This window comes from Cydia strobilella, chromosome 21 (assembly GCF_947568885.1).
Source record: "Cydia strobilella chromosome 21, ilCydStro3.1, whole genome shotgun sequence".
In the NCBI taxonomy this organism is placed as follows: domain Eukaryota; kingdom Metazoa; phylum Arthropoda; class Insecta; order Lepidoptera; family Tortricidae; genus Cydia; species Cydia strobilella.
The window spans coordinates 269,487-293,123 of NC_086061.1; the positions used below are offsets into that span (position 1 = coordinate 269,487).

At 44.7% G+C, this 23,637-nt stretch overlaps 2 protein-coding genes across 2 annotated transcripts; both read left to right on the forward strand.

Annotated features, from left to right (window-relative positions):
- The first annotated feature begins 2,284 nt into the window (after positions 1-2,284).
- LOC134751228 (uncharacterized) lies at positions 2,285-12,300 on the forward strand. The gene is made up of 4 exons (XM_063686612.1): positions 2,285-2,415; positions 4,480-4,591; positions 4,953-5,139; positions 11,723-12,300. Exons 1-4 carry the CDS (start codon positions 2,285-2,287, stop codon positions 12,298-12,300), a joined length of 1,008 nt encoding a protein of 335 aa, XP_063542682.1.
- Positions 12,301-19,376: 7,076 nt separating this feature from the next.
- Positions 19,377-20,024, forward strand: LOC134751229 (uncharacterized). Its single transcript, XM_063686613.1, has one exon. The coding sequence runs from the start codon at positions 19,377-19,379 to the stop codon at positions 20,022-20,024; it is 648 nt and encodes a 215-aa protein (XP_063542683.1).
- Positions 20,025-23,637: the final 3,613 nt, after the last annotated feature.

A 23,637-nucleotide genomic window follows, 5' to 3' on the forward strand; every position in this document is an offset into this window, starting at 1 on the left:
CAATACCCCTAGTGGAGTCCGTGGGTAAGGGGCCCAGGATGGAAGACTCCACATGTCTGGAGGAGGGATTGTAGCGCATTCCAATCCTTCCCTCCTTTGGCGCGGAAGCCTCTGGGTGAACCAAGGTAGCCGGGGGACGTCGTGGTAGAACGATTGCGACCCCATGGCGCCCCCATAAAAGACAGTGCGGAGAATCGCCGCAGGGGATGTTAGTGGGTATTCTCCTCCCCTCCGTCTGACTAACAGAGGGAGCAGGAGGAGCGAGTCCCACATACCACCCCCCCATATGGGCATTTACCCCTGCGACAAAAAAAAAAGGGTTCGGAGGTTGCCACCACAGAACTTCCCGTGGTTGCGAGTTCGCGCCGACTCGACCTAGTACTTGTTCAGGAACAGTACAACAGTCGGCCCGGGATTCTGCAGTGTGGCGCAAACCCTAAGGCTGGCGTCCTCGTGCTCAATCGCGCAATGGCAGTAACGCTTCTACATCATCTGAGCAACGAGTACTGCGCGGTGGTTCATGTAATCATGTCGCACACGGAGAAACCAGTCTGCATGTAGTGTCGGCATACTTCCAGTACAGTCATGACATCGGTCGCCATGTAGCTCATCTGGAGACAATTCTTCAACGGCTTTCGGGCAAACCTATTCTCATAGGAGTTGGCAGCAACGCTCATTCGCCTATGTGGCACTGCGATAGGAGACAGTACACTGGAAGAGGACCTGACACGGAGTACAGGAGGAACCAAAGCTAGTACTGCACAACGTTTCGGGACAGCCGCCGACATTCAGCGGACCCAACGGTATGTCAAACGTCGATCTGACCGCGGAGTTAACGTGTGCGACTGGACGGTACATGAGGGCGCCAGCCTCAGCGATCACCAGCATATCACCTTCAAAACGGTCTTCGGTAGGTTAGATTCGACAGCCAGTGAGTCATCGACACGTCTGCCGCCGCCATTCCGGACGCGTGGAGTCAATTGGGCCAACTTTTTTTCGAAGATACACACTCGTATGGACAGGATTCACCCAGGCCTTCCCGCCAACAGATACAGCGAACGATATTCGGAGATCTTGCTGCGCACTGCCCAGGAGACCTTGAGCTACTGCGGCAAAAAGAACGATGGTAGGTATGAATGGTGGTCCCCCGAGTTGGACGCGTACCGTCCGAAACCCAACCGGGCTCGGCGCGCGTGGCAGCAGTCACGCCGCTTAGGAGGTACAGCAGAACAGTATCTTCATGACGAACTTCGTGCCCTTCGGGGCAGATACAAGAAAGCCATGAAGCAGGCAGAGCTGGATTTCTTTCGCCGGATAGCCGAGTCAGGTAATGACGATCCATGGGGATTGGCCTACCGAGAGGCTTGCGGGCGCTTGCGCCTCCCGCCGAACATCACCAACGGCATCAAGCTTGTAGAGGGTTACACCGAATCCACCGGGGACACCATGTCAGGCCTCCTTCAGACGCTGTATCCAGACGACAAGCCGGACGGTGATACCATTTACCACCAGTCTGTTCGTGTAGCGGCCACCTTCGCGCCATCTGGTCGCGATATGGAGGCCCCTGGAAAGGAGACGGTCGAGCGTATCGTGCGCACCCTGCCTAACACGGCTCCAGGTACAGATGGTATCACGGCAGTCATTGTCAAGTGGGCGTGGAAGGCCACGTCGGATGAGATGTGGCTCATGTTCAGTAAGTGCATCACCGAAGGAGTCTTCCCGGAGATCTGGAAATCTGATCGCCTCGTCGTCGTGCCAAAGGGTAACGGTAAGCCTCTTAGAGACCCGAAAGCGTATAAACCGATCACGCTTCTTCCTATTCTAGGTAAGATATTGGAACGCGTTATAGTTTCTTGTGCTCCCTGCCTGTACCGTAACATCTCGGACGCTCAATTTGGACTCACTCGGGGCCGGTCGACAGTGTCTGCGCTGTGCCGCAGAAGGATCGCTCAGGAGGGAGATCAGCTGGACCCCAGGGAGCACCGGAATCTCAAATCGACGGTTAGGACCGAGATCGTAGCTCAGTGGCAGGACAGATGGCGGACCAGCGAAAACGGACGCGAGTTATTACAGCTTCTTCCCAGACGTGGGCGTGAGGCTAAGTTCAGACTGGATAGAACCGGACTACGTGGTTTCCCAGATCCTCACCGGGCACGGATGCTTCAGGCAGCGCCTACACCAGCTAGGCCTGTGCGAATCTGCAGAGTGCCCATGTGGCGAGTACAACGAGAACCGGGATCACGCCCTCTAGGAATGTGTGCTGTATGCGGACGAACGGTCGGAGATGTTGGCATCGCTGAACAGGACAATAGTTGGCCCAGTGTTCCACGAGGAACTAGTTTCGTGCGAGCAGAATTTCGACGCGCTGCGCAGTTTTGCGCACTCTTTGCACACCAAGCGAAGACAATTTGAAGAGTGAGGTCAGCAGCTCAAGGGTGAAGACGACGCTGAGTGACGTGTAGTGTTGTTAAGCCCAAACTTGGGATGGAGAGCTAGAGATGCGGCCTGCCCAGAATGGGAGAAAGGCCAGGGACACAAAAAAAAATTGTAGGGAGACACGAAGCAACGTGTAACGGGGTTCGAAGACGCCGCAATGTTCGAAATCGATAAGTACTCGGCACGGCTCCCGCGATTCGGTCTGAACGGCGTGAGCCAGGAAAGACCATGAGGAGGAGGTGGGAAATGCACCATCCGTGAATGCGGGTGGGAGCTTGGGTGAAGAGCGGTGGAGGTTAAATGGGAAGTTAGGCACGGTTTGCTGAACTTGTGCTTGGCAAGCTTGCGTTCACTTCTCAGCCCTGCATTAAGGGACCTTGTGATGGCGCAGAAGGTTCAACTCTTATCTCTGGCCTGCTATGGCACCGCTGCTCAAAAACGTTCACCACATCTATTGGTTTAGGGCTGCAATGGCTGCACTTGGCTGACTAAAGGTCGGTAACGTCGACATTTCTATCGCGGAGAAGCACCGGGAGCGTGACGAAGAGGTAGCAGTTCTAGCGAGAACAGCAGCACGCCTTGTTTCAAACACGACTATTCTACCTCTGAAATACTTCTTAAATCGTCTCGGAGGTGCTTGTGACCGGCTTGACTTGTTGAGTCGGTTGCTTTAGAGGCGTAGGTGGGAGTCGGCTTGACAACCTGAGACCAGGGTTGTTAGGTCGGCGGAGTGGGCTGTAGTGCTTGCGCCTACAGTAGACCCCGATGGGGTGCCCTGGGCGGGTGCTCAAGTACATCTGGCCGCTTCGGCGGGGGTCTTACCAAGTCAGAGTACGAGTGGTGCTGGCGGGTTAGCGTCCCTCCAGTACCGAGATTAAATCTGCTTTCGATGACAATACAAATAATAGAAATCGCCCTGACCTTCCACTGGAGGCAGGGGGCGGATTTGACCTGATTTCGGGCGGTTGCTCTGGCGAAGGTCCTCCGGAGAAGGAAGTGGCCGGAGTAACCTGTCCAGTTTGTGAGAGGTCCTTTCGTACTCTCCGGGGGTTGGGCGTCCATACACGGGCTGCGCACCCTCTGGAGGCGAACCTCGATGCCGCGCCCCCAACGGGGAGCCGTAGGTGGAGGGATGAGGAGGCAGCACTTCTTGCGAGAACCGAAGCCAGCCTAGTGGTTCAAAAGGGCAGCTGTGGGAATGTCGAGCTGTTCAATGCACTCGAAGCGTTCGGGAGAACTAGAGGCTATAAAAGCACAAAAGAAGGTGTCGCATAAAGCAGCGGTACAAGCGGCGCATTGCTGAGATGCTCACTGATCCGGTAGTAGGACTCCCCAGCAGTAGCTCAGCTGTGGCTTTCTTTCTCGGTGGATTAGATAAGGGATGCCCGCATTGATGTAAGGATGAAGCCAGGGCCGGACGGTATTCGTTTAGCGAAGCCGCGTGGAGTTCCTGCCCGGGTTAAGGCGGAATTATTCAACGCATGGATGGATGGTCGGTGGAGAATTTTTTGAAGTGAAAATTCAAAACAAGGAAAAAGATCGCCATGCCCTACCACTGGAAGCAAGAAGCAGATTAAATCTGATTTCTAGCGATCGGAGGAGCAAGTGACTGAATTAACCAACAAGGATAATTTTTTATTGAGCCCCGCATTCGTTAAAGGCCAGAAACATCGTCATTCCTATGATGGCGAAGCGCCGAAGGCGTGACGAAGAGGTAGCAAATCTGGCGAGAACTGCAGCACGTCTTGTTTTGCAGCAAGACGCCGCAGCAAGCAGCTGCCATAATAAAGTAAAAATATTCTGTCCATTGCGCTGCCACGCATAGGTCACGCCTCGTTCAACCTTGAACCCGGTAGGTCAGGAAACCTGGACCTCTCTGAACACCACTCGTGGCCAGCGCGCTATAACAGCCTCTCAGTAAGGGTGCATCGGCGTGAAGACGCCTGCATGCAGGTTGAATATGCATGGAGAACTTAGCCTTAAGATCTTGCCTTGTATCATATTCTAGCAAATAGATATTTAGATTTTTTTTTTATTTTTCAGAGGGGGCCCCGATGTACCAACTCCTCCTACTAGCCTCGGCGTCGCACTCCCGCGGCGATCGGACGTGCGCTCGGCTGCGCTCCGCGACGAAATTAATATTATATTGATTTTCGTTACTTCCCGCAGCATTCTTGTGTTTTTTCGTGTTTTTTTTTCATTTGCAAATTTGTTTCCTAGTGGTTCAGTGTTTTCTGTGTTTTGTGGCCACTCAAGTAGAAAATTTTGAGGAGATTTGAAGCGGTAACAACGGTAAGGGCGGGTGGCGTTAAATCGTCGATCCCCGCTTTACCTGGAAGGTTAGTGCTCAGATTCACTTATAATCTCAAAGCTCTAGTGTTCCAAACTCTCAATTAAGTCTTTTATTAACGGATTCTTAGTTTAATAAACGTGCGTCCTACGTTGGCCAGCTTAGTGCTCGGATGGCCGACGTGAAACATGAGTTGTCCGCCATGCGTCTGCTATGCGCCCACTAGGAGTTGGAGCTGGTGAAGCTGAGAGACTCGCCCTCGGCATCCGCCGCCCCCCTGCCTCCGGCCACCGTTGGAGCGCCGGCCGCTGTTGGATACGCCAACGCTTTAAAGGGGCAGCCGCCTCGACCAGTGCAGCCACAAGGCCCGTCGGTCATCTTTTATCCGGAGGCCGGATCGGAAGCAAAAACAAGTGACGAGTCGGAGTTCAAGTCGGACCACGGGTCTCGGAGTAATCGCTGAAGATCCTACATTAAAAAAATCATCATCACTATCTTTAAAACAATCAGTACAAGCAGTTGATAAATTACGAGATAAAATCATCATTTTTAAAGCCTATAGTCAGACTTTTTACACGAGCAGCCAGACTCTCTCTGCATTAAGGGACCTTCCCGTGGGACGGAAGGTCCAACTCTTATCTCTGGCCTGCTATGGCACCGCTGCTCAATGACAGAGAGAGGGGGCTTCCTCCGAATTACTGATAAATCGCCTCGGAGGCGCTTGTGGCCGGCTTGACTTGTTGAGTCGGTCACTTTAGAGGCGTAGGTGGAGCCGGCTTGGCAACCACAGACCAGGGTTGTTAGGTCGGCGGAGTGGGCTGTAGTGCTTACGCCTACGCTGTAGACCCCGATGGGGCGCCCTTGCGGGTGCCCAAGTACATCTGGCCGCTTCGGCGGGGGTCTCACCATTGCCGGAGTACGAGCGGTGCTGGCGGGTTAGCTCCCCTCCAGTACCTAAGTTTAAATCTGCTTTCGATACAAATAATGAGAATATAAATCGCCCTGACCTTCCACTGGAGGCAGGGGGCAGATTAAACCTGATTTCGGGCGGTCGCTCTGGCGAAGCTCCTCCGGAGGAGGAAGTGGCCGGAGTAACCTGTCCAGTCTGTGAGAGGCCTTTTCGAAATCTCCGGGGGTTGGGTGTCCATACACGGGCTGCTCACCCCCTGGAAGCAAACCTCGATGCCGCGCCCCCAACGGGGAGGCGTAGGTGGAGGGACGAAGAGGCAGCACTTCTTGCGAGGACCGAAGACAGCCTAGTGGTTCAGAAGGGCAGCGATCCGCAAACGCTCTCCGAGTTCAGTATAATAATGCTTTCAGAATGCTGATGGGGCTGTCAAGGTTCTGCAGCGCCTCGACGATGTTTGCAGAGGCGCGCACAGACGGTTTCCATGCTATCTTGCGTAAGCGCTCAGCCTCCTTAATGGAAAGAGCAAGAAGCAGTCCCAACAGCTTTCTGAAAGTATTATCCGACAGGTACGACTGTCGAATATGGAGGCACCTGGTGGTCTTAAATGGGCGACCTGTATGTTGACCTGTATGGTGTTTAGTTCTTTTTAGTTGTAGAATAACTTATTTAATTACTAACACTAGTATTAGGTACTTAGCTTAAGACAAACTAACAAAATCTATGGATTGTTATGATCTGCAATAAATGATTTAATTTAATTAATTTAATTTAATTATCAGGTCCACTTCATCAAAGGTCGTTTTCGAGAGAAAATGCTCAAGTTGCTTATGAAAACACCCAAATCACCATACATGTGCCTTTAAAAATTGAGGAGTTCCCTCAATTCCTCAAGGATCCCATCATCAGATCAGAACCAGATTAATATGGGACCAACTTGGAAGTAGCTCCTTTCGAACAAAAAAAGAATTACCACGGGTCTCGGAATAATCGGTGAACATACATAAAAAAAAAAAAAAAAAATAGCCACAACCGAATACAGAACCTCCTCCTTCTATGAAATTGAAGTCGGTTAAAAACCCGTAGGGGTCGGATCAAAAACCAAGTAATTAGGCCGACTCACGCTTGACTGCACTTTTCTAATAGGTTTTCCTGTAATCTATAGGTAAAGATCTATTTTGTGTATTTTTTTCAAAATTTTAGATGCAGTAGTTTCTGAGATAAAGGGGAAGGGGGAATGGTAATTTTTTGCTTATTTTCTTGAATAACTTCTAAATTCAATTTTTTTACATGCAGATACGTCTGCGAGCGATACTCCAAATTTTATATTAAAGGAAAAAATGGAAAAAGTTACACAGTAAAGTTACCTTACGGTAGATGTCGCTTTACGCCACCCCAAAGGCGTGTATACTTAAGAGCCAACAGGAGTGGTCATTTCTCCATACAAACGTACTCGACTGTTTCCTCCGTGGTTTTTGAAGCTAGAGCAATGATTTTTTCAACACAGATTAATATTGTCAATATCTGTGTCGGTGTGTTTTGCTTTTTTTGATATTTTTGTTTTTTAAGGCGCTAGAGCCCTTCACACATGGCCAAAAATGGCCTCACTGACTATGCCGCAATGAGAGGCGTGGTATTCAAAACTGGTATCAATTAGCCAAAAAATCAAAACAGTCCGACACAGACAATTTCATAATCATTTAGATTTCCAAATTTGGTTACGATTGGTTAAGTTTTGGAGGAGGAAACAGTCGAGTACAAAACCTCGATTTTTGAGATTTTTACGCAGGATTTTTCGCCTAAGCTGCAGTTGTTCTTATCGCACTAATTTTAGGGGCGGGGTCAAGTTTCTAAATACGTACACAGACAGAAAAGTGATGGGCAATAGTCGACATTAAATGTCGATAATCTAGTGATGTGATAAGATCGATAAACCTTTTCAAAGTCGCGATTTGCCTCTTAGTAGGCGAAGTAAGTAAAGTGAGTATGCACTTTGGCCTCAGGGGATATCGTTTAACACTATTTATTATTCCTTGGTTCATACAAAGCTGAGCTGACGCACTAGCTACGAGATTAAGTCCTGGTAACCCGCGAAAAAGGGAGGGGAAAAGTCGGCTTCTGCGGTCCAGTTTGCCTCTATTTCTACATATCTGTTGCTATGAGATCAAATTTGGTATAATTATTGTGTAAATTAGGGACGAATAATTTATTTTAGAAATAATAGTTTCACATTTTCATACACAAATCTGAATATATGAACGAAACATTAAAATCATATATAATTTTTGGTCACTGATTTGCTCTTGAGAAGCAAATTGTGGTGATTTGCACTAAAAATTAATTACACAATTTAGTCCATTTATTCGTTATTTAGAAAAGTATCAGTTCTAAGTACGTATTCATACATTTGATTGTAAAAAGAATTAGTAATACTTTGGTTAAAATATTGTTTTATATTTTACAATTTTCACTATTATTCTAAAATTTATTTTAAATAAAGTATTACTTTTATTAAATCGTTTATGACGTGATCTTATTAAGTATGTATATGAAAAGGGCTCCACGAGGCGAAATACTTTTTACGCCAATTATTTTCTTTTTTTTTTATTTACAACAAAGACGAAAGTTCGAGAAAAATGTGGTTACTTAATAATTGCCTAACTTGTTGAAAAAATAACTTTACATACTATCAACTTATAACCGTAGTATATTCCATGATATGTTTTAAATGCACCATATTTTTTTCTAATTTTTAAAAGAATATTTAATACCTTTAAAATAATATCTGTCTGTCTGTCTGACTGTCTGTCAATCTATCTGTCAGTCTGTCACCAGGCTGTATCTCATGAACCGTGATAGCTAGAAAGTTGCAATTTTTACAGATGATGTATTTCTGTTGCCGCTATAACAAGAAATACTAAAAACAGAATAAAATAAATATTTAAGTGGGGCTCCCCAAACAACAAACGTGATTTTTTTGCTGTTTTTTGCGTAATGGTACGTTTGCGTTTTTTGTTAATAGCTTTTGAACTTTTTTTATGTGGGAATGCTTCGAATACATTTTTCTAGACATTATTCCGAATCTAATGAGGTATCATACGTATTTTTAGGAATTAGTATCTCTATTAGTGGCAGCCGTACAAGCCCAATTTCAAAGAAAAACCGCAAATGGATGTACAAGTTAGCCGTTTGGCACACGCATACTGAGGTCAAAACAAAATTTTTGACCCGCAGTTCCTAAAAAAATCCCTTAGGAAGGGTGTGCTACAACATTTTTTTTTGTATGGAAAAAAACATTTTTTTTTTCAAAAACCTATCTTATGTGGTATCATACGAAAGGGCTTTTTGAGGCGATTCTAAAAGTATACCAAATCATTACATTTTAGCCATTTTTTTTGTAAATTAAAACAAATAGAATTTTCAAAACATACCAAGTTTGGGGTCAAGTTAAAGGGTTAAAGAGGTATTTCCCGTTGGGTATATGGATATTACGTATCCTTGTATGATTAATATGTACCGTATCTGCAGTACAGTTCCATAAGTCTCGTAAAATAGGTATTGAAGTAGAACGGCCGGTCCGGGCCGTAGCAACTACGCTCGCATTCCATTGCTAATTGTTCAGTTTATAAGTTATTGATATACCCGACAAAAAAAAACAAAAAAAAGTGTTTTTTGTTTAATTTAGTTTAATTTGTATACTTTTAGTTTAAGTCATATATGTTAATACCTACAGTATTAAGTTATTTGTTATAGGTTAAGTGTGCGCTCACCGATAAAATGTATTTTGCGTGAAAAAACAATTAATTCTCGTGTAAGTGAATATTATGTATTCTTATGAGAAAATAAAGATCTTTAAACCTAACTGTGTCACTTTGTATTAAAAAAAAAACTAAATAAATTTTTTTTAAAAAATTTCTTTTTTTGGGTTAGATATGAGGAAATCACGTATCATTTTTGGTATATTGTACAAAAAAAAATCAGCCATATCGTATCTGGAGGAGCCCAAACTTGGTATGTTTTGAAAATTCTTTTTGTTTCAATTTAAGAAAAATGGCTAAAATGTAATGATGTGATATATTTTCAGAATCGCTTCAAAAAGCCCTTTCGTATGATAGATAAGAGAAGAATACGATAGGTTTAAAAAAAAAGTTTTTTTATACAAAAAAAAGATTTTTTATACAAAAAAAAGTTTCAGCACTCCCCTCCCAAGGGATTTTTTTTAGGAACTGCGGGTCGATAATTTTGTTTTGACCTGTAGTATACGTGTACCAAACGGCTAACCTGTACATCGATTTGCGGTTTTTTAATGCGAACAGCTTACACTATATTTTTAACCACCTTGAACGTTTTGTAGACTAGACTATTGTCCCAAATTGGGGTTTCTTATTCATTCCGACCAGGATTAGGAGCTCTTCAAACATACCTATTTTAATCAAAATCTGACTCGTAAATAAAAAACGGACCATTAATAAAACTGTATAATTACATCAACGTAAGAAATATCTCATGTCACATGTTTCTTTGTTATGATAATTTTATCTAACCTGAGGCTTTCTTTTTTTCTAATCAACGAAGCCGGAGAGCGACAAATTTGTTTTTCATCACACTTGCTCGAAAAGATCTTATTTCATGCAGGTGTACTGAAGGGAAAACAAAAGGCCTATATTGTTCCCGCGGGAGTTATAGCTTTCTTTTTTTAATTAGATATGTCACTAATTCATACGAAGTACGAACCAAGTAAGTTATAAGTAAAATACTTTGTTTAAAGTATAAGGGTGTGTAAGGGAGTTTTACTTCTAAAATACTGACAATTATAATTTAGTATTTTTGTTTATAATATTTAATTGGATTAATTTAATAGCCGTTTAAAATATTTTTACACAAAATTTTCAATCGTGGCTGAATGCCGAAGGTCTGTGCCTTAGATGCCTAACCTGTCAAGAAATGACAATATGGCGGACGAATATTTGAAATGTCACCGTATTTTATAATTATTTCCCTGAAAATTTAGTTTTTCATCACAAGTGTAACGAAAACCATTGTGTGTAACTCCGGGGGTAAGAATATTGTAAACTCCTCCTTTACAAAATCTCACTTACCCCCCTCGTTGCACAATGTAGGTGCTAATAGCACAGCGTGTCGAAAGTTGATACTTTCCGCACGGAAACGAGAAAAGAAATGATTGTTTTTTTACTCTCCTGTAAAAGTCAAAATGTTATTTGGATTGCAGGTTGTAGAAGGATATTGAATTCAGCTACCTAAAATCAAGAAGTTAAATCACAATAACAGTAAATAAGTAAACGCTCAGTGGTGGTAGCGAGCTAAGCTAACAGAAAAAGTTTGTAAGAACTAGCTATAGCCTATGATATGCCTATATAGCGGGCCGCGACCGCGACGCGACTTGCAGGCATAAGGTCCGTGAGCGCAAATGACGTGCGCGTCTGTGTGCGTGCACCACACACACGGGGATATGGCGGCGCCGCCCCCGTCAGCGCGACGGAGATAATCAGTTTGAAATCTCAAAATTGAGAATTCGCTCAGCTCCTGTTGGCTCTTAAGGGAAGGAATGGAAAGATTTGCAAGGTTCTGGTAGGCTTCCGTAGCTCAATTGGTTAAGAGCAACGCACGGATTGCGGAGGTTGCGGGTTCAAATCCTGCCGGAAGTGTAACTTTTTCCATTTTTTTCTATTAATATATAACTTCTAAATTGTTTATCCTAAAATTATTAAAAAAAAAAAATTGAGATTCTCACAATCAGCTCTTTCATTTGATATGTAACGCGATATAGTTTGAAAAACGTAATTTTTTTAATTTTCACATTTACCCCCCAAAAGTGGCCCCCATGTTTAAAATTCATTTGTTTACGTTACATGTTCGTCTTTGGGTCACAAACTTACATATGTATGTATACCAAATTTCAACTTAATTAGTCCAGTACTCCAGTAGTTTCGGAGAAACAGACGGCTGTGACAGACGGACAGACAGACAGACGCACGAGTGATCCTATAAGGGTTCCGTTTTTTCCTTTTGAGGTACGGAACCCTAAAAACAAAAAAGAAGGATGTGATGTCCTACGTCGGTCAACTTAGTGCTGCTAGAGCACCAAGAGTTGAAGCTCGTGAAACTGAGAGGGTCGCCTTCGGCATTCGCCCCCCAGCTTCCGGCCACCGTGGGAGAACCACCAGCCGCCGCTGACGCGTTAAAGATGGGGCAGCCGCCCCCACCAGTGCAGCTACATGGCCCATCAGTCATCTTTTACCCGGAGGCCGGGTCAGACGCCAGAACCAGCGACGACAGTAAAAAGATCCTGCAGAACGCAGTCAAGCCGGCTCAGGTGGGCATCAAGGTCACCCAGGTACGAAGAGTGGGCAACTCGGGTGTAGTTGTCAGGACCGCATCCGAGGAGTCCGCTCAGAAACTCCGCGACGCCGCACCGCCAGGACTTCGTGTGGCGGTACCGAAGCCCAAGATGCCGAGGGTCGCGTTACGCTACCTAAGTGCCGAACTGTCTGGGAAGCAAATCATTCAGGAGCTGTATCGCATCAACTTGGCTGACGACGCTGACTGGCCCTTGTCCCGCTTCAGGGAGGAGTGCGTTCGGCGTCTCGAAACAACTCGGACTGAAGTACTTAGTCATCTTAGAGTGCTCCCCAGCAGCGCAGGATAAACTGGTGAGTCTAGGTACCGTGTACAGTACATTGGCTGAGGCGGAGGTATGCGACCACATTCGCTCGACGTGCTGTACGAAGTGCCAGTGCCATACGGGCACCCGGAAAGGTACTGCAGGTCGCAGTCCGGCTTCCTCTAGCGCGACTCTCCATTGCTCCAGTGTTTGTCTGCTTTTCGCTGATGAGTGCTATATCGTCGGCGTAAAGCAGGTCCCAGGGGGGCGGCCGTTGCAGCTTAGCGGTTAGATGGTTCATTACTAGATTAAAGAGCAGGGGACTTAGCGCTGAGCCCTGGTGAACACCAACCTTAACTTCGAATTCATCACTTACACCGGCCGGGCAACTTACTCTTGTTGTCACGTCCTTGTACATGTCTTTGACAACGCTGATGTAATATTCTGGTACATTATGTGCTCTTAATGCCCGCCAGATTAAGTCGGTCACAGAACTCGGTCAAAGGCTTTCTCTAGGTCGATGAACACCATATGGAGATCAGTCCTTCTGTCCCAGTACTTTTCCATTAAGATTCGTATGGTATGGATGGCGTCAGTGGTCGACTTTCCTGCACGGAACCGCACTGGTTTTCGGTGTCCTCTGTGAGTTCAAGCAGTCTCCTGTTTATTATTCGTTCCCAAATTTTAAGGGTGTGCGAAATTAATTTAATTGCGCGGTGATTTCCACACAGCCTAATATCTCCCTTATTTTTGTAGAATGGGACTAGGTAGCTTTTCCTCCACGCCTTGGGAATACCATTAGTGCGCTCGCGAACGCGACAACGATCGGGCGTGTGTGAGATGCGCGGCGCACTGCGTTAAAATGCGCTACCTGCAATATTGTAATATGTGAGTTATTGTGTTTCGTGCAAAACAAGACGGGACTTATGGATAACGAAAGTATGCTGCGTATTTGTTTGACTGCATTTAATGAGGCAGAAATAAAGGAGGCAAAAACGATGTTGTTTGACTCGTTAAACGAAAAAGGCAGGAAGAAAATACTAAGAAGAAATGAGGGTAAAAAGCAGAGGGATCTTGAAGATATTATGATGGTGTTTAAGGACGTGGACAGGGAAATGCTGCCGACTTTTGTGGCCAGTGATTTAAATAAACTGCCAGCGGTGACGTTCGATTTTTTAGACGCGTCGTCGTTGTTAAAGGATATAGTACGATTAAAACACGAAGTACAAGAAATAAAGAGTACGTACGCCACTAGCAAGCAAGTGGAAGAACTTGAAGGAAAATGGCATCATGATAAATATGCTTCGTTTGTGAGCGGACAAGCAAATGTAAATATGAGAAGAGGTGCGTGCATGCAAAATAGTGGACCGATGGGCTTCTTATTGCTAGCCGGTGAGGGGTCATTGCCCGAGCAACGAGTCGGTGACCGCGCCGAGTCTACGATGACGTCACAGGTGCATGCGGAGGCGCCGAGTGAGATCGACTGGCCGGTGCCGGACGCGCCGTCCTTATCGCACGAGTTGCAGGAGCGTCCTCGCGCTCACACTTCACTGCAGTCTGACCGCGAGAAACAGGTAGAGGCGACCGTGCAAGATTCGACCGAACTACCTGGTGATAGGGACGAGATTCAGCCTTCACAAATAAGGGATAACAGTACAATTCAACAGATTGCCTCAAATAATAAATTACCGGCGAAAGAAGTAACGAAACCTACGTTTGCGGATTTATTAGTAAACGGGGAACCCTGGAAAAAACCGGATATCGATGAGAGATGGGAATTGGTACAAAGGAAAAGACTTAGGAATAAGTATATAGGATGCAAAGGTAACGCCGAGTCTAGCGCGAACACTAGATTTAAAGCGGCAGAGGAAAAAGTTCCGATATTTATCTATAATGTACACAAAGATGTTGCGGAGAAGGATATCAGAGATTATGTTTACGAAAAAACGAGTGAACGGGTTTCTTTAGTTAAAGTTAAGATGCGAAGGCAGAAAGATTACCATTCTTACAAATTGTTTGTATCAAGCAATAAGATCAATATGTACCTAGATGAAAAGTTATGGCCGAAAGGTATATATTTTAGGCGGTTTATTTCGGTAAGAGACCGGCAGAGTGATTTGCCGAACGATAACGGTGAGAATGGATCGCTTAAGCATGCTAAATAAATATAATTAAATTAATGAATAAAAATAGCTTGAGTAAACTTATTAGTTTTAATTGTAAGTCTCTGAAAAGATCGATGGAGGGAGTAAAGGCGTTATGCGAGAGGGCGGACATACTAGCTTTGCAAGAAACCTGGATGCTGGCACACGATTTGCCGTTACTTGGAACTATACACGATGACTTTGCGTACACAGGTACCTCCGCGGTCGACACGGGTGCGGGTGTGTTGACAGGCCGTCCGTACGGTGGTGTAGCAATTTTGTGGCGGAAAACGGCTTTCCCGAATGTGTCTATAGTGAAATGTGTAAGTGTGCGGTTAGCGGCGATTAAGATAATTTTGCCAACCACAGCGTCATTAGTGTTTAGCGTTTATATGCCAGTAAACTCTATAGACAATTTGCCGTTGTTTACCGAATGCTTAAGCGAAATAAGTGCCATATGTGAGGAACATGCTGACGTACAAACTGTATATATGCTAGGTGACTTTAATGCGCACCCAAAAGAATTGTTCTGTGCTGAAATGTTGCAGTTTTGTGAAACACAGAAGTGGTGTTGCATTGATATGGAATTATTAGGTGCTCAATCGGGGACGTATACGTTCACTAGTGATGCGCATGGATGTAATAGGTGGTTGGATCACTGCATTGTCACGGAGGCTGCGCGGGCAACCGTGCGCAATGTTAAGGTGGAACATGACGTGTATTGGTCCGACCACCTACCGCTCACGGTTGTTTGTGAGATGAATAGAACCCATTGTCACTATAGTCCCGTGAGGCGGCTGTATGAGGGAGTGGTATGGGGGGACAGATGTGCTTCACAAATTGATGAATATCAAGAGGTATGTAACGAAAAACTGAGGATGCTCGACTTTCCGGCCGAGTTAACGTCATGTGCTGATCGGTTGTGTACAGATCGTAAACATCACGACATTTTGAATGATATGTATACTTACATAATATCCACATTGACGGAGGCGGCTAGAAAGTCAAGTAGGCCAGCAGGGAGGAAGCGTTCGAAGGCTGAACATCTGGCGGGCTGGAATAAATACGTGGCCGATGCCCACAGAGAGGCGAGAGCTAAATTTCTCGTCTGGGTGTCGGCTAACAGGCCTCGTCAGGGTCCCGCTTTTGACAAAATGTGTGAAACCAGAAGGCTTTTTAAGTCTAAGTTAAAGTGGTGTCAAGACAGGCAAGAACAAATAAAATGCGACATACTTGCCTCTAAACAGGCAGCCAAAGACTTTAAAGCCTTCTGGAAGAACACAAAGAAGCATGACGTTCGAATGTGTGTTCCGGTGACTGTAGGGGGGGCGAGCGATGCAAAGAGCATTGCCAATCACTTCAAAAGCATGTTCGCTGTATCTCCGCTTCTGAATACTGCAGGCACAGCGACGCACGAGATGTGCGATACTGAGACTGTAATGGGCGAGAGTACTGTAGAGTTTACGGCTAAGGAGGTTCATAATGTAATCAGAAATATGCAGAGGGGAAAATCGCCGGGATATGACGGTCTCAGTATCGAACATCTTAAATATGCTGGAATACACCTACCGCGGTCGCTGGCAATGTTTTTCACTCTGTGTCTGAGGCACGGATACCTACCCGAGCAGCTGACTAGGACAGTGGTCATACCACTAGTCAAAAACAAAACGGGAGACCTGTCAGACTTTGCAAACTACAGGCCTATTTCACTGGCGACTGTTATTGCAAAAGTGCTGGACAGTTTGATTAATGCGCAACTTTGTCGGTACATAAAGTTAAATGACGCTCAGTTTGGCTTTAGGCCCGGTTTGTCAACTGACAGTGCAATTGTGTGCGTTAAGCAGGCTGTCCAGTACTATACGGATAGAAACACACCTATCTACGGGTGTTTTCTTGACCTGTCGAAAGCGTTTGACCTGGTTGTGTACGACATACTGTGGGACAAACTAGCAAGCACGGGCCTACCAGCGGAATGTGTGGCGTTGCTAAGGTATTGGTACAGCTCCCAGGTCAATCGTGTGAGATGGGCGGGGGAAGAATCGGACGAGTATAGACTAGGGCTCCCGGTATCCGTGTTACACGCCGAAACGAATACCCGTGTTCTTAAGCCCGGCGGTACTAAGAACCCGGTTTACACGGAACCGCCGGGATTCGAAAACGTTTCGAAGGAACGTTCCCAAGAAACGTATCTCAGACACGTATCTCCGTTTACACGGGTACTTAAGACCGTTCCGAACGGGTCTGAATACTCCAAACCAGTTTGAGCCAATGTACAATGGTAACAAGGTCCACTTTCCACTATTATTATGTTGACTTCAGATGAATTCGTTTGTCGTACGATTTTTAAAGTAAAACTTTTTTTCTATCGCCCCAATTTATTAAGTTAACATTAAAACCGCGATTTTAATACCGTAATTCGAATTAATTTCCGAAATTTTTTAGTTAAATGCCTACAATCCGAAAAAAGTTTCACTTGCATCGTGGTTTCATAAAACCGCACAATTACTTTTTTTTAAATTGTTTTTAACCATATTGATAAAACATAGGTACTGAGCCATCTTCCTATGTTTAATAGTAGGTATATAATTTTTATTTTAAACTATTTATATCATTTAATAAAACCGATTGCTTCTAAGCTAATTACATAAATTTGATATCGATCATAGTTTTTTTTAATAATTACATTATGGTATTGTATTTTTTCATTAATAATAGGTGTGCAGACAGAATACAATATTCATTAAAAATAACAGTTTAATTATTTCGTGGTTATTTTTATCTCAGGTGTATTACTGCTTTGCGAAAACAACAAACCTGCCAACGGCGCAAAAAAAGTTAGGTACACAAAAGCGGGATTATCGAGTAATCATGCTCAAATGAAAAGCAGAATTTTACCCAAGAACCATAAAAACCCATACTACCTTGGATAACTTGCGATAATATTGCTAATTACATTAAGATAGATCTTTAAATTGGTAATCATTCATAATTCACTTTGGTCACTTTCTCACTAGCGTTCAGGTAATAAACTTGAATGGTCCATCCATCCATTGTTTTCCAATATCCTTTTGTTTGTCATCGTCGAAAACATGTAGGTTCCCAAACTATTATCACAAGTGTCACCGCGAATTATAAGCTTTATGTCGTTGTAATAAGGTCAAAACATCTGCACAAGAAAATGTTTTCCATTGTTTTGTAGCCGCGCCGCACTAAAAAGCGTTTTATTATGGTAAGAGGTACCTAGAGCAAAAACAATTAGAATTTATTGAGAAGGTGCAATTTTATCAAGTTGATTTAAAATGTTTATTAATAACTAGCGACCTTCGCTTGGAGAGTCAAGCATAATAAAATACATTCTGTAACAAGTATTCACATCGGAAGCCCAATAATACTAAGACTTCCATCCACCTGTCTGTCACCACTCACTAGGCTGTATCTCATGAACCGTGATAACTGGACAGTTAAAATTTTTACACATGTATTTCTGTTGCCGCTATAACAACTAAAATTTAAAATTAAATTTTGTAAGGAACCTTCGGTGGGCGAGTCCGACTCGCACTTGTCCGGTTTTTTTAGAAGTTAATAATGGGTTAATTATTCTTAAAATATAGACAGACAGCCATCGCGCACTTTTTTGTAGACTTTTTTCCACCATACATTGTGTCGTTATATCTCAAATAGATTGGGCAGCGTTTCCGATTAAGCTCCTGGCCAGCGTGATTTTTTCTAACTTCATTAGCAAACATCGTCATATTTCTACCAATTTAAACAAAACTTTAACAAAATATACACATAAACATTCCCAAAGAAAAACTTCATTCATAGGTGAGGTCTGGTTATCGCGAACATACAGACAGACATACGGACGCGGCGGGGGACTTTGTTTTATAAGGTGTACCTACACTACATTATATGACAAGAAATAGAATTTCATATCATGTTCTCAAACTAAACTAGTAAGGGCAAATCGCCTAGCATGGTATGGGCACGTGATGCGGAGGGATGAAAGTCATGTGACAAGAAAGGTATTAAGAATGAATGTGGAGGGAAGTACGAGGAGAGGAAAACCGAGGAAAAGGTGGATGGACTGTGTGAAAGATGATATGAAACTAACGCAAGTGAATGATGAGATGACGGGTGACAGAGATGTATGGAAGAAAAAGACATGCTGCGCCGACCCCAAGTGAATGGGACAAGGGCAAGCGAATGATGATGATGTTCTCAAATTAAACTAAAAATAAAGAAGCAAGTTAAAAATTTATTTTTTTGTAAATACTTACCTAATGCCAATTTCGAACATTAGTTTGACTTCCTGCCTACATACTGAACTCGATGGTTCTAATTATTTTTTTAAATAGGTACTAGCAGGTTTTTATTTTATTTTATTGCTAACCCGCAACGTAAAAAAAAGTAGCTATTTAAAGTGCTATATAAAATACTACTTTGATAAGAAGCGTGAATACTCGTAATACCTATTGCAAGCAAAAACTACCTGCTCAAGAAAGGGTTTTCTAAACCGTTTATTAAATTTCGACTCTATGACCCCACGGAATAAGGTTAAATATGACAGAAACTCGTCATAAATCTTTTGTCTATTCATTTGTAGCTGGCGTTCGTTCCTTCGCTACTATCGTCAAGGACGTGTCCGGAGCCACGGATAAATAAGATACGTATCTTCGAATACCCGTTTATCCGTGTACACGGGTCTTAACTACACGTTTCTTAATTAAACGTGCGGAACGGGCCAGAAAACCGTTTACGTATTATTCGGAGACGGGTATTCGAAACGTGTAAACGAAACACGGATTCGACCGCGAGCCCTAGTATAGACTCCAATGTGGTGTTAGGCAAGGGGGGCTTTCGTCACCTATATTGTTTAACCTCTATATAAATGAGTTGATCGATGGCCTCAGCAGGACGCGTGTCGGTTGTCACATGGGCGATAAGTGTTTTAATAACATTAGCTACGCGGACGATATGGTGCTGTTGGGGCCATCGGTCAACTCCATAAGGCAGTTGCTGGCACTATGTGAGGGTTACGCTGCGCAGCGTGGTCTCAGGTATAACGCTACCAAAAGCGAGCTGGTAGTGTTCAAGGCCCGTAAATACAACCGGGAAGCTGTCCCTGAGATCACGCTGGGTGGGGTACCTCTAAAAGTAGTTGATAGGGTTAAATATCTTGGTCATATGCTCACCAGTGACCTGAGCGATGACCCGGATCTGGAGAGGGAGAGGAGAGCGATGGCTGTGCGGGGCAATATGATCGCCCGCAGATTCGCACGCTGTAGTAACGAAGTCAAACTGACGCTTTTCAAGGCCTACTGTCAGACGTTCTACACGTGTAGTCTGTGGGTGAAATTTACACAGAGAGCCTACAACGCAATTCGCGTGCAATACAACTACATCCTCAGAATGTTGTTGCGGCTAGCGAGACATTGCAGTGCATCCAGAATGTTTGCTGAGGCGCGTACAGATGACTTTTTCGCCGTCAGGAGAAAAAGAGTTGGATCACTGCTAAGTCGTATGCGGGGCAGCAGCAACGGCCTTCTGAGGGCGTTGGCTGAGCGTCTCGACTCTCCTCTCACTCGCTACTGGGTGGAAGTGGCGATTGGCAGGGCCAAGTAGAGCAGGTTGTCTGCCTTGCTTGCCCCTGCCAAATAATATTTTTTTTCCTATGTCGTGTAGGTAATATATGTAGTTTTATATTTGTATTGTTAAATTTTAATTATTGTTGTTTTTGTATTGTGCCACTAACATAGTTATTAAGATACTCTGTAACTAACAAACTATGGATCAGCTCGGTCTGAAATAAATGATTTATTATTATTAGCCAGAATTTTATCAAACATGTTGGTCAGGAACACTACCATCCAGTCCTAATTTCTTCCACAGCTCAGCAGGGATATTATCGGGTCCCGTAGCTTTGTTGTTTGCCATTGCCTTAACAGCTGCTTGTACTTCGGCTGGTGATATGCACGGAATCGGTCCTACTGTTTCAGGCGTTAGTTGAATAGGCTGTATGCGAGGGTATGTCTCATTTAGGAGATGAGAGTAGTATTCCTTCCATCTTTGTTGGATGTATTTATCAGAGGTGAGTAGCTGACCGCTTTCATTCTTAATGTACTTAACGGTTTTTCTGAGTCTAGCTATCTTGAAAAGTTCCCTGTCGGTGGTAGCCGCTTCTAGTTTCGCGTAGATATCGTTATCGCTACTTGCTTTTGCCTGCGCCACGGCGCGCTTTGCTTCCTTTTTCGCTTCTTTGTACGAATTCTTATCACCATCGTCGTTTGTTTGTTGCCACAGCTTAAAGAGAACTTTTTTCTGCTCGATTTTTAATTATACGTCTTCGCTCCACCAGCTCGTTTCCTTGTTGTTACTTAAAGGTCCTTTTGATATGCCCAGATGTTCGGCTGCTTTCTCGTTGCACAAACATGGTCAAGTGGTCAAGGTGAAATGGGATTGGCCTATCGAGAGGCCCTCCGCCGAACGGTCCGCTCAACGGAATCAAGTTTGTAAAATTGTGAGCTCCCTACCTAACACGGCTCCAGGTACAGATGATCACGAATCTCTTGACTTTACCTTCAAGAGAATCATTGACCTATTCTTCGGAGAGGGTGTCGAATTTTGCTTGCAGGCGGCGAGTATATGTATAATTTTATACCTAAATCTGACTTTTGTGAAGGAGTGAATTTAGATTTAATCTATATTTTTTATAGAGCCTACAGTTAGAAGGTACCTAGTCCGGTGGTGATTCCGTTGCGCGGACCGTTCGGCGGAGGGCCTCTCGATAGGCCAACCCCATTTGACCTTGACCACTTGACCATTTGACCTTGGTCACTTTTTCTTAGTATATGACATTTATTTCAGGTTATAATCCCATTTCAATTCCAGAAGTAGTCCCTTACCAAGGATGAGTCCATCTGGTTCCTTCTGTACTCCGTATCAATCCCCTTTCAGTGTACTGTCTCCTATCGCAGTGCCTCATAGGCGAGTGAGCGTTGCTGTCAACTCCTATGAGAATAGGTTTGCCCGAAAGCCGTTGAAGAACTGTCTTCAAGTGAGCTATGTGATGACCGATGTCATGACTGTACTGAAAGTATGCTGACACTACATGCAGACTGGATTCTCCGTGTGCGACGTGAACCAGCGCGCAGTACTCATTGCTTAGGTGCCGAAGAAGCGTGACTGCCAATGCGCCACACTGCAGAATCCCGGGCCGACTATTGTACTGTCCCTGAGCAAGTACTAGGTCGACTCGGTGCGAACTCGCAACCACGGGGAGTTCTGTGGTGGCAGCCTCCGAACTCTGTAAGTTAAGCTGCTAAAAGAAATGCTAAAGCTGCCTGTATCTGCTATCGATACAGCATTTTGACAACCTTCTGCTGGTCAGCCTGAAGCCGAGCCGGGCAGGAAGGCGACGCGGTCGCGTGTGTGGACGCCTTCGCTCGCTTGAAGCGTTTGCACGTCGCACAGCACTTGGTGTCTGACTTGCACTCTGCTGACCTGTGACCAGTCTCGCCACACTTACCACAAACCACGTCCTTCGACCTGCAGTACCTTTCCGGGTGCCCGTATGGCACTGTCACTTCGTACAGCACGTCGAGCGCATGTGGTCGCATACCTCCGCCTTGTTCCAGCCAATGTACTGTACACGGGCTCAAGGTTGAACGAGGCGTGACCTATGCGTGGCAGTGCAATAGACAGACTATTTTTACTTTAACTAAATCTAGGTACGGGCTGTCATGATCGGAAAGTCAGGACCTCATGAAGTAGCTAAGTAGCAAGACGAAGCAGCTACCAGCTGCCATAATTAAAGAATAGTCGACCCCAGACTTCCACGAGTCGTGGCAAAATGCCGGGATAACGCGAGGAAGAAGGAAGAAGGAGTCTGTCTATTGCGCTGACTGAAAATACTAGCCAGAAAAGCAACCTCTTCGTCACGCCACCGGCGTTTCTATTGGCCAAGAAGTAGCGAGAAACGTGCCTCCTGCCTGCTACTGTCCGCAAAAGTAACTTTTAATACGGGGCTCTGTTGCCCGGTAAGGATATTTCTGGAAGCAGAAGTTTAACTAACCGGAAAAAGAAAATTAGCTAGAAATGCAACCTCTTCGTCACGATAATCTAAGGTTTAGCTACCCAGACTAAAAGTACTAGCCAGAAAAGCAACCTCTTCGTCACGCCACCGGCGTTTCTAGTGGCCAAGAAGTAGCGAGAAACATGCCCCCTGCCTGCTACTGTCCGCAAAAGTAACACTTTTAATACAGGGCTCTGTTGCCCCGTAAAGATATTTCTGGAAGCAGAAGTTTAACTAACCGAAAAAAAAACTAGCTAGAAATGCAACCTCTTCGTCACGATATTCTAAGGTTTAGCTACCCAGACTAAATGTTCTAGCCAGAAAAGCTACCTCTTCGTCACGCCACCGGCGTTTCTAATGGCCAAGAAGTAGCGAGAAACGTGCCTCCTGCCTGCTACTGTCCGCAAAAGTAACTCTTTTAATACGGGGCTCTGTTGCCCGTAAAGATATTTCTGGAAGCAGAAGTTTAACTAACCGAAAAAAAACTAGCTAGAAATGCAACCTCTTCGTCACGATAATCTAAGGTTTAGCTACCCAGACTAAAAGTACTAGCCAGAAAAGCAACCTCTTCGTCACGCCACCGGCGTTTCTAGTGGCCAAGAAGTAGCGAGAAACATGCCTCCTGCCTGCTACTGTCCGCAAAAGTAACTCTTTTAATACGGGGCTCTGTTGCCCCGTAAAGATATTTCTGAAAGCAGAAGTTTAACTAACCAAAAAAACTAGCTAGAAATGCAACCTCTTCGTCACGATAATCTAAGGTTTAGCTACCCAGACTAAACGTCCTAGCCAGAAAAGCAACCTCTTCGTCACGCCACCGGCGTTTCTAATGGCCAAGAAGTAGCGAGAAACGTGCCTCCTGCCTGCTACTGTTAACTCTTTTAATACGGGGCTCTGTTGCCCCGTAAAGATATTTCTGTTTGTTTTGTTTGACCTCCATACACAATTTTAACCCCTTTTTTTACAACCAGGGATCAATTTTCAAAAGCGCTGAAAGTAGTTTTTCCCTTCACTAGCTCGGAAAGCCGTCTTTTATACTTTAAAACAAGCGGGGAAAAACGCATTTTATCCACTAGTGGGGAAAGTAATTTGACCATGAATGGAGCGTGTTTAAGTAGCTTGACAGATAACAAAACGTAAAACGCTCATAATAATGGTTTGTTCGAT

Excerpts from the sequence above, each read along its gene's own strand:
- LOC134751229 (XM_063686613.1), top strand. The coding sequence starts at position 19,377 with ATGGTGCTGTTGGGGCCATCGGTCAACTCCATAAGGCAGTTGCTGGCA.
- LOC134751228 (XM_063686612.1), top strand. The coding sequence starts at position 2,285 with ATGTTGGCATCGCTGAACAGGACAATAGTTGGCCCAGTGTTCCACGAG. Across the intron at positions 4,592-4,952 it reads TTAATATTATATTGATTTTC|GAGTTGGAGCTGGTGAAGCT; the intron begins GTTACTTCCCGC and ends TGCGCCCACTAG. Across the intron at positions 5,140-11,722 it reads CGGATCGGAAGCAAAAACAA|TGCTGCTAGAGCACCAAGAG; the intron begins GTGACGAGTCGG and ends CGGTCAACTTAG.